Below are 14,274 nucleotides of genomic sequence, written 5' to 3' on the forward strand. Positions count from 1 at the left end.
CTAAAATAACGTCGGCACCCTAAAATAACGTCTGCACCCTAAAATAACGTCGGCACCCTAAAATAACGTCTGCACCCAAGAAAACAAAAATGCCACTGCGCATGTGCAAAATGGCCGCCTCTTTTAACGCCGTGATTTTCGGCTCGGGCGCACAAAGTCCGTTGTGTAACGCCTGATTTAATGCCCCTGATCGTGGATCCTCATTTGTTGCCAAAATTTCTAGTGGAAGGTGCAACATTTTTTCAGGCGATATCGGGACCGCCCCGCAATCGGAAATTCCAGCCCTATGATTCTTATATCAGGAGCTAATTGTAATTTGACGTCATTTTAAAGAACTTTTCAGATGATGTGAAATTTGCTTTACAGTAATGAAGGCTGTACATCTTTATCTTCTGTGCTTATGTTTCACCTTATCATACAAGTGATAGCTTTCCACCTGCAACTGCGTGGTTCTCAGGGTGACAAACGCAATTTTTCCTTCTCCTCCTTTTAACAGAGAGGTGCTCATGAGATCCGAGAGATCAGACAGCTCCACTTCACCGGCTGGCCGGACCATGGTGTTCCCTACCATGCTACAGGGCTGCTGGGCTTTGTACGGCGGGTAAAGACAAAGAATCCAGCGGGTGCTGGGCCAATCGTGGTGCATTGCAGGTAGGTGGTGTAATGTATGCACCTGTGAGGATGCTCACAGCTTTGTAGAGCTGTTGTCCGAACTGACCTCCGTCCGGACGGAATTCCTCATCGGCACCAAGCCCCGAAACCTCCCTCGGGAGCCAGCACCTCACAACTTGAACCTCCTCCGGGAAATCTCCTCCGTGCCTTTCAGTTCTGCGCGGATGGGACTTCCTGTACGGACTGCTCCTGCACACTCTCCACCTTGCTATCCTCGTCTGCCGTCTGGACATGCCATGGCGCACCATCTTGCCGTCTGGAGGAGCTGGGGGTCCCCAATTGAGTGCACTCTATGCGGGAGTCCTCCCACTATTTATTGGGGACTTGGCCTGGAGGGTGGTGCATGGAGCAGTCCCGTGCAACAAGTTTTTAAGCCGGTTCACGGGCTCCCAGGCCGCCTGCAATTTCTGCAGTCTGGAGGAGCCCATGTTCCATGTTTTTACGGAATGTGCGAGGTTGCAGCCCCTATTCCATTATTTGAAGGGGCTGTTCCTCAAATTCTGGTTGCACTTCAGTCCCACGCTCTTGATCTTTGGGCACCCTGTGCGGAGAAGAGCAGGTAGGTCCGAGGGCCTCCTCGTAGGACTGCTCCTGGGCACGGACAAGGGGGCCATCAGTCGGTCCAGGCAGCGGGCGGTCGAGGAGGTCGTTCAGCCGAGCCAGGGTATTCTGGAGATGGAGCACACGGTGTCCACCGGTATGCTCGCGGCCTTCCACGAGAGGTGGGCGCCGGAGGGGCATCATCACCCCCGGCAACCAAATTTCAATTTGATCATTTAAGTTTAAAGTTTCATTTGTTTAATTTGCCGGTTTTAGTGCCCGCCCCCCTTTTATCCAGGGGGCACTTGTACAATTTGTGTTTTTGTCAGTAATGGATGGAGTGAATGTTTAAGGTGGTTGATGAGGTGCCAATCAAGCGGGCTGCTTTGACCTGGATGGTGTTGAGCTTGTGTGTTGTTGGAGCTGCACTCATCCAGGCAAGTGGAGAATATTCCATCACACTCCTGACTTGTGCCTTGTAGATGGTGGAAAGGCTTTGGGGAGCCTAAATGGGTTGACAGTGGATGGGCAATGGCAGACATTTAGCGACCACATGGATGAACTACAACAATTGTACATCCCTGTCTGGCTATCAAGAGAAATCAGGGATAATATTAAAGCCAAGGAAGTGGCATACAAATTGGCCAGAAATAGCAGCGAACCTGGGGACTGGGAGAAATTTAGAACTCAGCAGAGGAGGACAAAGGGTTTGATTAGGGCAGGGAAAATAGAGTACGAGAGGAAGCTTGCAGGGAATATTAAGACTGACTGCAAAAGCTTCTATAGATATGTAAAGAGAAAAAGGTTAGTAAAGACAAACGTAGGTCCCTTGCAGTCAGAATCAGGGGAAGTCATAACGGGGAACAAAGAAATGGCAGACCAATTGAACAAGTACTTTGGTTCGGTATTCACTAAGGAGGACACAAACAACCTTCCGGATATAAAAGGGGTCAGAGGGTCTAGTAAGGAGGAGGAACTGAGGGAAATCCTTATTAGTCAGGAAATTGTGTTGGGGAAATTGATGGGATTGAAGGCCGATAAATCCCCAGGGCCTCATGGACTGCATCTCAGAGTACTTAAGGAGGTGGCCTTGGAAATAGCGGATGCATTGACAGTCATTTTCCAACATTCCACAGACTCTGGATCAGTTCCTATTGAGTGGAGGTTAGCCAATGTAACCCCACTTTTTAAAAAAGGAGGGAGAGAGAAAACAGGAAATTATAGACTGGTCAGCCTGACATCGATAGTGGGTAAAATGATGGAATCAATTATTAAGGATGTCATAGCAGCGCATTTGGAAAGAGGTGACATGATAGGTCCAAGTCAGCATGGATTTGTCAGCAAGGGAAATCATGCTTGACAAATCTTCTGGAATTTTTTGAGGATGTTTCCAGTAGAGTGGACAATGGAGAACCAGTTGATGTGATGTATTTGGACTTTCAGAAGGCTTTCGACAAGGTCCCACACAAGAGATTAATGTGCAAAGTTAAAGCACATGGGATTGGAGGTAGTGTGCTGACGTGGATTGAGAACTGGTTGGCAGACAGGAAGCAAAGAGTAGGAGTAAATGGGTACCTTTCAGAATGGCAGGCAGTGACTAGTGGGGTACAGCAAGGTTCTGTGCTGTTTAATGATTTAGACGAGGGGATTAAATGTAGTATCTCCAAATTTGCGGACGACACTAAGTTGGGTGGCAGTGTGAGCTGCAAGGAGGATGCTATGAGGCTGCAGAGTGACTTGGATAGGTTAGGTGAGTGGGCAAATGCATGGCAGATGAAGTATAATGTGGATAAATGTGAGGTTATCCACTTTGGTGGTAAAAACAGAGAGACAGACTATTATCTGAATGGTGACAGATTAGGAAAAGGGGAGGTGCAACGAGACCTGGGTGTCATGGTACATCAGTCATTGAAGGTTGGCATGCAGGTACAGCAGGCGGTTAAGAAAGCAAATGGCATGTTGGCCTTCATAGCGAGGGGATTTGAGTACAGAGGCAGGGAGGTGTTGCTACAGTTGTACAGGACCTTGGTGAGGCCACACCTGGAGTATTGTGTACAATTTTGGTCTCCTAACTTGAGGAAGGACATTCTTGCTATTGAGGGAGTGCAGCGAAGATTCACCAGACTGAATCCCCGGGATGGCGGGACTGACATATCAAGAAAGACTGGATCAACTGGGCTTGTATTCACTGGAGTTCAGAAGAATGAGAGGGGATTTCATAGAAACGTTTAAAATTCTGATGGGTTTAGACAGGTTAGATGCAGGCAGAATGTTCCCAATGTTGGGGAAGTCCAGAACCAGGGGTCACAGTCTAAGGATAAGGGGTAAGCCATTTAGGACCGAGATAAGGAGAAACTTCTTCACCCAGAGAGTGATGAATCTGTGGAATTCTCTACCACAGAAAGTTGTTGAGGCCAATTCACTAAATATATTCAAAAAGGAGTTAGATGTAGTCCTTACTACTAGGAGGATCAAGGGGTATGGCGAGAAAGCAGGAATGGGGTACTGAAGTTGCATGTTCAGCCATGAACTCATTGAATGGCGGTGCAGGCTCGAAGGGCCGAATGGCCTACTCCTGCACCTACTTTCTATGTTTCTATGAGTCAGGAGGTGAGACACTCACCGTGGAATACCCAGCCTCTGACCTGCACTTGTTGCCACAGTATTTATGTGGCTGGTCCAGTTAAGTGGCTGGTCAATGGTGACCCCCTGGATGGTGGGGGATTCAGCGATGGTAATGCTGTTGAATGTCAAGAGGTAGTGGTTGGACTCTCGCTTGTTGGAGATAGTCATTGCCTGGCACTTGTGTGGCGTGAATGTTATTTTCCACTTATCAGCCCAAGCCTGAATATCGACCAGGTCTTGTTGCATGTGGGCATGGACTGCTTCATTATCTGATCCAGGTTGATTTAGTTTGTCATAAGTTGTATTCAACTTCATGGGTCCTGCAGTGTGTATAAATTGAAAATACCTCTCAGCGTCTACCCTGCCAAACCCCCTCAGAACCTTTTATGTTTCATTGAGATCACCTCTCATTCTTCTAAACTCCAGAGAGCATAGGCCCCATGTGTCCTTTCAGGTGAATGTAAAAGATCCCATGGCACTTTTTGAAGAAGAGCAGGGGAGTTTTCCCAGTGACCAGACAGATATGTATCCTGCAACTGGCATCACTGAACAGATTATCTGGTCAAATACCTCATTGCTGCTTGTGGGAGCTTGCTGTGTGCAAAGTGCTTGTTTCCTACAATACAAATGCAATTCAAAAGTACTTCATTGGCTGTAAAACACAAGACTTTAATTTTTTTTTATGTGATTGATTTGAGATGATCACATAGATTTAATTTTCCTAAAAAAAAACATCATGAGATGAGAAGAGAGTAAAACAATGATAAATTCTGCCTATCTGACAATATCCAAATTAATGGAGACCATTAACAGATCTAAGGTGATTTAGTTTGTCATAAATTGTACTCAGTTTCATGGGCACTGCAGTATCTAAAAAGATATAAAGATTGAAAATACTATTACATTTAGAATATTGTTTCTGGCAGATTGTGGGCAGTCAGTAAGATAATATTGATTTTCTTTCTGTCTTTCAGTGCTGGAGCAGGAAGGACCGGCTGCTTCATGGTTATTGACATCATGTTGGACATGGCAGAGAGGGAAGGAGTTGTAGATATCTACAACTGTGTCAGAGAACTACGTTCGCGCAGGGTCAACATGGTCCAGACAGAGGTACTGAGTCCAAATGCTCTCTTCAACAGTGGTCACTCTTAACTCCAATATTCTTTATCGGTCTGGGAAGACAACAAAAGCCGTGCAGAATTTTAACCAAAGCCCCTTGCGAAAACTAAGTGTCCAGGTGGCACAGTGCCTGTTAGCTCCACAATGGAGTGGTTGGATGCAGGATAGTGCCTGTCTTCCAGTTGCACTGAGTAGAGGTGATGGTGGAGGGAAATGGTTGTGATCAGTAAGTTTCCCCTTCTCCACACCACTAGATATTACGAACCTCGGTGGGTCCATGGCGGGCAATGTCGTTGGTAGGTCCCGACCACGCTGCTGTTTCCATTCCCATCTCTGAAATGAATTTACATTGATCACGCTTGTTAAGCCCGCCCAGCACGTTTCTCGGTCAGTTAGAGGAAGAGGGTCTGGTGACGTCATTTGATGATTGTGGGCACCTTTGGAAGTGGCTTAGTGAGTTGCAGTGAATGGCGAGACATATCGGCATCCCCCACAATGGTGATGAGTGTGATCGGAATGGCTTGGGCATTATCGGAATGCTTTATGATGTTGTTGTGGGATGGTGCCAGGGTGTACAACGTCAAGTGAAGTAAATCTGGCCATGGTGAGGCCATCCTTGGCCTCCTGGGCAGCAATGTGGTCAGGTGCTGATGCCCTCTGTCCTGTGCAGCACCAGTTGATTGCGGAGACGGTTGGTGCTGCTGGTATGACTCGTGATGCTGGTGTTGGGGCTGATCATGGTGGGATTCTGAGGACAAAGGTGAGAGAGTTTCGAGGGCACCCATGCTGATGGAATAGATGGCAGGTGAAGTAGAGGTGACAGAATCGATCTGTCAATGCTGGGTGTGGTAATAAAGTCAAACTGGATAGATTCTTGCAGCATCCTGAATCTGCAGTGGAAATGCAGTTTAGAGAAGCTAATGCTTAAGTGAGCATTTTTCAATCAGTTGGGAGCTTTAAATTGAAATTTGAAGCTGTCAATTCATCAGCTGATTCAATGGCAAGTGACCTCTCGCCTCAGCTTCACAGACGAGGTTTAGGCACAGTGGGAAACCAGTGGGCGATCTGTCAAAATCAAAAAGCTGGGGAAAAAACATTGTTAATTGGCTGTAACAAGCCACCAATGATTTTAATTGCCTCCTCCGTAGCTGCGTCTCGGGTCTGCTCAGCGCTGACTGACCCGACAATTGGTAAAGGCACATGGCGGTGGGTTCACAGCGGGGTCCTGACCCACTGGGAAATAAAACACTTTCCCACCTGACCCACCACTGATTGTGCCCACTGATCCCCCGCACAATCCAGCCCATTGAGTGAACGGTGCTCTCGTTCCATTGAGGTATGTCCGTGCTGATGACTGGAACACTGTTCCTCATTATCTGGTTATAGAGCATCATGAGTAAAATTCACCCGCATGACCCTTCAGCTGCTTCTTGAGCATAAAGGAGGAGGGCACGTTTTGTTCACTTGTAACCTGCGTCTGAAACAATAATTAATCAGCAGTCAAATAGTTAACAGGTTTGAAATTGGTATTGCAGTGAGTGGATAATAAAAATCAGACACGGTATGTTTGAGGATATTGTTGTGCAATGGTTTATTCCTTTATGTACACTGAAACCTTTCCAGATCATTTGCTGTGATATGAATTACATCTTACTCAGCAACAAATCATTAAATCTCATGTTCAGAGATGCAGCTGTGACGAGCTTTTTGAATCATTAATTCCTGCACATAAAATGATTCCACTTTGATTGAACATTGGCTTCTCTCTCTAACTCAACAGGAACAGTACGTGTTCATCCACGATGCCATACTGGAGGCCTGTCTGTGCGGAGACACTGCAATTCCAGCCTCTCGGCTCAGGTCTGCATATTATGAGATGAATAAATTGGAGCCACAAACTAACTCTTCTCAGATAAAGGAGGAGTATAGGGTAAGCAAAAGCACTTTCTAGCACGCACATTTCGAACATTATAAAAGGGTTTTCTGTGAAAGGCAATTGGCTAGATGAACCTGAACTGAAGTTCAAACCTGATCAAAAAATTCCAGATTTTAGAACATAAGAACATAAGAAATAGGAGCAGGAGTAGGCCATACGGCCCTTCGAGCCAGCTCCACCATTCAATAAGATCATGGCTGATCTGATCATGGACTCAGCTCCACTTCCCTGCCCACTCCCAATAACCCCTTATCGTTTAAGAAACTGTCTATTTCTGTCTTAAATTTATTCAATGTCCCAGCTTCCACAGCTCTCTGAGGCAGCAAATTCCACAGATTTACAATCCTCTCAGAGAAGAAATTTCTCCTCATCTCAGTTTTAAATGGGTGGCCCCTTATTCTAAGATCATGTCCTCTAGTTCTAGTCTCCCCCTTTAGTGAAAACATCCTCTCTGCATCCACCTTGTCAAGCCTCCTCATAATCTTCTCCGTTTCGATAAGATCACCTCTCATTCTTCTGAATTCCAATGAGTAGAGGCCCAACCTACTCAACCTTTCCTCATAAGTCAACCCCCTCATCTCCGGAATCAACCTAGTGAACCTTCTCTGAACTGCCTCCACAGCAAGTATATCCTTTTGTAAATATGGAAACCAAAACTGCATGCAGTATTCCATTTGTGGCCTCACCAATACCATGTATAGCTGTAGCAAGACTTCCCTGCTTTTATACTCCATCCCTTTTGCAATAAAGGCCAAGATACTATTGGCCTTCCTGATTACTTGCTGTACCTGCATACTATCCTTTTGAGTTTCATGTACAAGTACCGCCAGGTCCCGCTGTACTGCAGCACTTTGCAATCTTTCTCCATTTAAATAATAACTTGCTCTTTGATTTTTTTCTGCCAAAGTGCATGACCTCACACTTTCCAACATTATACTCCATATGCCAAATTTTTGCCCACTCACTTAGCCTGTCTATGTACTTTTGCAGATATTTTGTGTCCTCCTCACACATTGCTTTTCCTCCTATCTTTGTATCGTCAGCAAACTTGGCTATGTTACACTCAGTCCCTTTTTCCAAGTCGTTAAAATAGATTGTAAATAGATGGGGTCCCAGCACTGATCCCTGCGGCACCCCACTAGTTACTGGTTGCCAACCAGAGAATGAACCATTTATCCCGACTCTCTGTTCTCTGTTAGTTAGCCAATCCTCTAGCCATGCTATAATATATTACCTCCAACTCCGTGAACATTTATCTTTTGCAGTAACCTTTTATATGGCACCTTGTCAAACAATGAACAATCTTCATTGATTGTTGAACTTGCTTCAATATTTAAAAACCGTTGTGGGGGGGGGGGGGGGGGGCAGGGGGAGACTTTTGTTTCCGGGGTGCCGAATGGGTGAAATATCGTTGATGCTCCGGAATCTCAGTTTATATACAGAAGGAGTATGTTTACATATTCATCACCAAGCCAGAAAAAGATACATTTGTCCTTGTTATGATTAAAAAGGGTGAGGCAGATCCCAAACCCATTTAAACGTGAAGCTGAGGTTAATTATTAGAGTCTGATATATAAGTATAACGCACACTTTTAGAACCAAAATGGGTCAATCTCATTCCAACTTTGCCCGCAGTGAATCACAGCCTCGTTCATGCCACAAATGGCTAAGGCAGTAGGGTGATGACATATCCTGGGCACTTACAAGCAATGCCATGTTACGAGAGAATGCAAGTTCTACTCCCTCTCTCTCCTCCGCACCCGATCCAAGTGTGGTATGCAAAGAGGGAAGGGTGAGGACAGGTATCTCTGTCCAGAGGGAATAACCAGCATATTGGAACTATGGGCCCAGAAATTGCTGTCAGCCTGCGTAGAGGCCCAAGTAATACCAGGATCATTTGGGTTTCATACGGATCTCTGGGATCATGTGGGCCGGCTCAACCTATCAGAGTAAGAGGATCCCCATTCATACTTATGGTGATTCCGTATGTATGAAGCTGCCATAAGTATGAATGGGAATACCCCCAAAACACACAAGCACTGAAAATAAAATTTAAAAAACACATTACATATTTAAAATGAATTAAAATGCTATTTAATTAAATGTTTTATACAAAAAAAAAATTAGATTTTTTTTTTTATATATGTTTTAACAGGGCTAAAAATAAACTTACCTTAATGGACGGAGTTTTTAATACATAAATGAGTGATAACATTTTATTTTTTTCTCTTTTTTAAAACTCTTACATTGGTAAAAGCAGGTCTTACGCCTGCTTTTACCAGCGTAAGAATTTGGAGGACATTCGCTGGGCAGGAGATGGACAAATAGCCCAACTCTCTGCCCGCGGAGGCCCTTTACTTCTGGATGCGATGGATCTGTCAAGAGATGCCTTGACAGATCGCAAGTTCTGGATTTAGGAGCACGTGCAGTGCATGCCTAAACCCAGAACTTGCACAACACTTAGGGGCGTGTGCACACCTTGTATACGTCGTAGGGGCCGTGAATTCAGGCCCATGATCACTGAATCACCGGCTCATGACTCTTTGTAGCCTGACAAAGAGGGCAGTGGCGGATAGTTTGGTGTGGGTTATTTTCCCACCTTCTATGTGACAGAGGTATGTGACCTGCTGGGCCACCATGTTGAGCCATAGAGATTGAAACAGGAAGAACATGAGGGGTCTGTTCAACTGGTTAAAATAGATCAGCCATGGATGGAAATTTGGGGGGGGCATGGTGGGGAGGGGCGGGGGAGATCATTCATCCTGGACTACTCCCATACCCGTACAAGTGATGAAAATGGATGATGCAGGAAAATTTCGAGGGTAGATAAGTGGAAGGGAAACAATTTTCAAACAAAAAGCTAAATCTATGGCAGCATGGAGAAGTTAACCGTAAGCAGTTGTAGAGCCTGCAGTCCGAGGGCCTGAATGAGCACGCAGTTCAAATGCCACATTTGTGAAGCATCCTGCAATAATGATTTTGATGTTAATAAGTAATTCAGTGTCCGGACACAAAAGGCTTTACCTTTGGGTGGTTGCTTGCCTTAAGAGATTGATTCAGTTGAAGAGAACCCATGACAAGGCAAATTATTCACAAAAGGAACAGGACTAAAGGATCAAATGAGCTCTTCTTGGTCCATCAATTCTCATGTTGTTGTGTAAAATTAGGACCACCCTTTGTCGTTTTTCTCTTTCAGACTCTCAACATGGTGACCCCGACCCTACGAGTGGAGGACTGCAGTATAGCACTTCTTCCTCGGAATCATGAGAAGAATCGGTGCATGGATGTCCTTCCACCAGACAGGTGCCTCCCATTCCTGATCACAATAGATGGCGAAAGTAGCAATTACATCAACGCTGCCCTAATGGATGTGAGTATCTGTTGATATTTCAGTAATGGGACTTCCAAGAAGCCTCAAAACAGCATTACAGCGCATTTTCTATTTGTTTTTTTCATTAAATGTTTGATTGATTGGCTTTGATCAATTGTTCTCATTATCCGTTGCAACAGTAGCGCAGTGGTTATAATACTGAAGTAGCAATCTGAGGTCGTGAGGACAAATCCCATGCTGTTAAAACAATTTTGTCCAATAGAAATTGCTGACTTACCACAGGCGTGGCTGCAGCAATGCCATTTTAGCCACATGCACTGATTTTGGTAGAAAACACCTTGCAAGCAATACAGTTAATGTACTTCACAAACATCTCCCACCATTCAGCGTGAAACTTTGCAGTCTTTCTCTTTCACTAAAATTTGGATTTGGGGCATGAATTGATCAGTGTTAGCACATCTTAGCTCAGCTTCTAGGTTTTTGTCCAGCAGTACATTGACTTCATCAGACTGATTGCTGAGAGTGTTGACTTGCACAGTAGATAATCCAGAACGTACTCTCCATCCAGAACGTGATTGGATGCTATTGGTCCATTGCCATGATGAGCCCTGTTGGAGCTGCTCGTTATTGGTTGGGCTGATTCCTGCCACTGCCCTGGAGCAGTTACTCCGATTGGTCGAGCTGACCACAGTGTCCGCTCCCCTCTCCATACAATGTTGCTGGTGTTTCCAGGGTGTTTTCACCCGTGTTACACATCATTTTAGCAGATAACCAATTAGCAGAAGCTAAGGAAGTAAAGCACACAGAACGATCAAAAAACTCACACACTCTGCTTTTGGTCGTACTATTTTACCAACATATGCACGAAAAGGTTGAAGTACACATGCATACAAAGTGCAATTGAGTATTGAGATCACTTGCCCCAACAACGATGTCTTTTGATCATTTTTTATTTACTAACCAGAAATGCAGTTAGCCATATAGGTAACGATATAGGTAAAAAAACGGGATGAGGTCCTACAAGACGAATTTAGGGAGCTAGGAGCTAAATTAAAAAGTAGGACCTCAAAAGTAGTAATCTCAGGATTGCTACCAGTGCCACGTGCTAGTCAGAGTAGGAGTCGCAGGATATCGCGGATGAATACGTGGCTTGAGGAGTGGTGCAGAACGGAGGGATTCAAATTCCTGGGACATTGGAACCGGTTCTGGGGGAGATGGGACCAGTACAAACTGGACGGTCTGCACTTGGGCAGGGCCGGAACCAATGTCCTAGGGGGAGTGTTTGCTAGTGCAGTTGTGGAGGGGTTAAACTGATATGGTAGGGGGATGGGAACCTATGCAGGGAAACAGAGGGAAGTAGAATGGGGGCAGATGCAAAAGATAGAAAGAAGAAAAGTAAAAGTGGAGGGTAGAGAAACCCAAGGCAAAAATCAAAAAGGGCCACATTATAGCAAAATTCTAAAGGGGCAAAGGGTGTTAAAAAGACAAGCCAGAAGGCTCTGTGCTTCAATGCGAGGAGTATTCGGAATAAGGTGGATGAATTAACTGCACAGATAACAGTTAATGGATATGATGTAATTGGCATCATGGAGACATGGCTCCAGGGTGACCAACATCCAGGGGTATTCAACATTTAGGAAGGATAGACAGAAAGGAAGAGAAAGTGAGGTGGCGTTGCTGGTTAAAGAGGAAATTAATGCAATAGTAGGAAGGACATTACCTTGGATGATGTGGAATCTGTATGGGTGGAGCTACGGAATACCAAAGGGCAGAAAACGCTAGTGGGAGTTGTGTACAGACCATCAAACAGTAGTAGTGAGGTTGGGGACAGCATCAAACAAGAAATTAGGGATGCATGCAATAAAGGTACAGCAGTTATCATGGCCGACTTTAATCTACATATTGATTGGGCTAACCAAACTGGTAGCAATGTGGTGGAGGAGGATTTCTTGGAGAGTAGTAGAGATGGTTTTCGAGACCAATCTGTCGAGGAACCAACTAGAGGGCTGGTTATCCTAGACTGGGTGATGTGTAATGAGAAAGGACTAATTAGCAATCTTGTTGTGCGAGGCCCCTTGGGGAATAGTGACCATAACATGGTGGAAATCTTTATTAAGATGGAGAGTGACAGTGTTAATTCAGTGACTAGGGGCCTGAACTTAAGGAAAGGTAACTTCGATGGTATGAGACGTGAATTGCCTACAATAGACTGGCGAGTGATACTTAAAGGGTTGACGGTGGATAGGCAATGGCAAACATTTAAAGATCACATGGATGAACTTCAACAATTGTACATCCCTGTCTAGAGTAAAAATAAAACGGGGAAGGTGGCTCAACCGTGGCTAACAAGGGAAATAAGGATAGTGTTAAATCCAAGGAAGAGGCACATAAATTGACCAGAAAAAGCAGCAAACCTGATGACCGGGAGAAATTTGTAAATCAGCAGAGGAAGAAAAAGGTTTAATTAGGAGGGGGAAAATAGAGTATGAGAGGAAGCTTGCTGGGAACATAAAAACTGACTGCAAAAGCTTCTATAGATATGTGAAGAGAATAACATTAGTGGAAACAAACGTAGGTCCCTTGCAGTCAGATTCAGGTGAATTTATAATGGGGAACACAGAAATGGCAGACCAGTTGAACAAATACTTTGGTTCTGTCTTCACGAAGGAAGACACAAATAACCTTCCGGAAATACTAGGGGACCGAGGGTTTAGTGAGAAGGAGGAACTGAAGGAAATCCTTATTAGGTGGGAAATTGTGTTAGGGAAATTGATGGGATTGATAGTCTGCATCCCAGAGTACTTAAGGAAGTTGCCCTAGAAATAGTGGATGCATTGGTGATCATTTTCCAACAGTTTATCGACTCTGGATCGGTTCATATAGACTGGAGGGTAGCTTAAATAACACCACTTTTTAAGAAAGGAGGGAGATAGAAAATGGATAATTATAGACCGGTTAGCCTGACATCAGTCGTGGGGAAAATGTTGGAATCAATTATTAAAGATGAAATAGCAGCACATTTGGACAGCAGTGACAGGATCGGTCCAAGTCAGCATGGATTTATGAAAGGGAAATCATGCTTGACAAATCTTCTAGAATTTTTTGAGGATGTAATTGGTAGAGTGGACAAGGGAGAACCAGTGGATGTGGTGTATTTAGACTTTCAAAAGGCTTTTGACAAGGTCCCACACAAGAGATTGGTGTGCAAAATTAAAGCACATGGTATTGGGGTAATCTACTGACTGACGTGGATAGAGAATTGGTTGGCAGACAGAAAGCAGAGAGTCGGGATAAATGGGTCCTTTTCAGAATGGCAGGCAATGACGAGTGAGGTGCCGCGAGGCTCAGTGCTGGGACCCCAGCTCTTTACAATATACATTAATGATTTGGATGAGGAAATTGAGTGTAATATCTCCAAGTTTGCAGATGACACTAAGCTGGGTGGCGGTGTAAGCTATGAGGAGGATGCTAAGAGGCTGTGGGGTGACTTGGACAGATTAGGTGAGTGGGCAAATGCATAGCAGATGCAGTATAATGTGAATAAAAGTGAGGTTATCTATTTTGGGGGCAAAAACACCAAGGCAGAATATTATCTGAATGGTGGCAGATTAGGAAAAGGGGAGATGCAACGAGACCAGGGTGTCATGGTATATCAGTCATTGAAAGTTAGCATGCAGGTACAGCAGGCGGTGAAGAAGGCAAATGGTATGTTGGCCTTAATAGCTAGGGGATTTGAGTATAGGAGCAGGGAGGTCTTGCTGCAGTTGTGAGTCCTCACCTGGTATATTGTGTCCAGTTTTGATCTTCTAATCTGAGGAAGGACATCCTTGCTATTGAGGGAGTGCAGCGAAGGTTCACCAGACTGATTCCCTGGATGGTAGGACTGTCATATGAGGAGAGACTGAATCGACTGGGCCTGTATTCACTGGAGTTTCGAAGGATAAGAGGGGATCTCATAGAAACGTATAAGATCCTGACGGGTCTGGACAGGTAAGATGCAGGAAGTATGTTCCCGATGTTGGGGAAGTCCAGAACCAGGGGACACAGTCTA

General features: G+C 44.9%; 1 protein-coding gene across 8 annotated transcripts in view; it reads left to right on the top strand.

Moving 5' to 3' along the window:
* LOC139277433 (receptor-type tyrosine-protein phosphatase mu-like) overlaps positions 1 to 14,274 on the top strand; it is a 1,220,924-nt gene that overhangs the window by 1,164,278 nt on the left and 42,372 nt on the right. For all 8 annotated transcript variants that reach the window (XM_070895883.1, XM_070895900.1, XM_070895892.1 and 5 more), the window contains 4 exons: positions 497 to 651; positions 4,812 to 4,947; positions 6,737 to 6,886; positions 10,089 to 10,262. In XM_070895883.1, coding sequence (XP_070751984.1) covers positions 497 to 651; positions 4,812 to 4,947; positions 6,737 to 6,886; positions 10,089 to 10,262 — 615 coding nt within the window. The remainder of the gene's footprint in view (positions 1 to 496; positions 652 to 4,811; positions 4,948 to 6,736; positions 6,887 to 10,088; positions 10,263 to 14,274) is intronic.

This window comes from Pristiophorus japonicus, chromosome 1 (genome assembly GCF_044704955.1).
Source record: "Pristiophorus japonicus isolate sPriJap1 chromosome 1, sPriJap1.hap1, whole genome shotgun sequence".
NCBI classification, from domain to species: Eukaryota; Metazoa; Chordata; class Chondrichthyes; family Pristiophoridae; genus Pristiophorus; species Pristiophorus japonicus.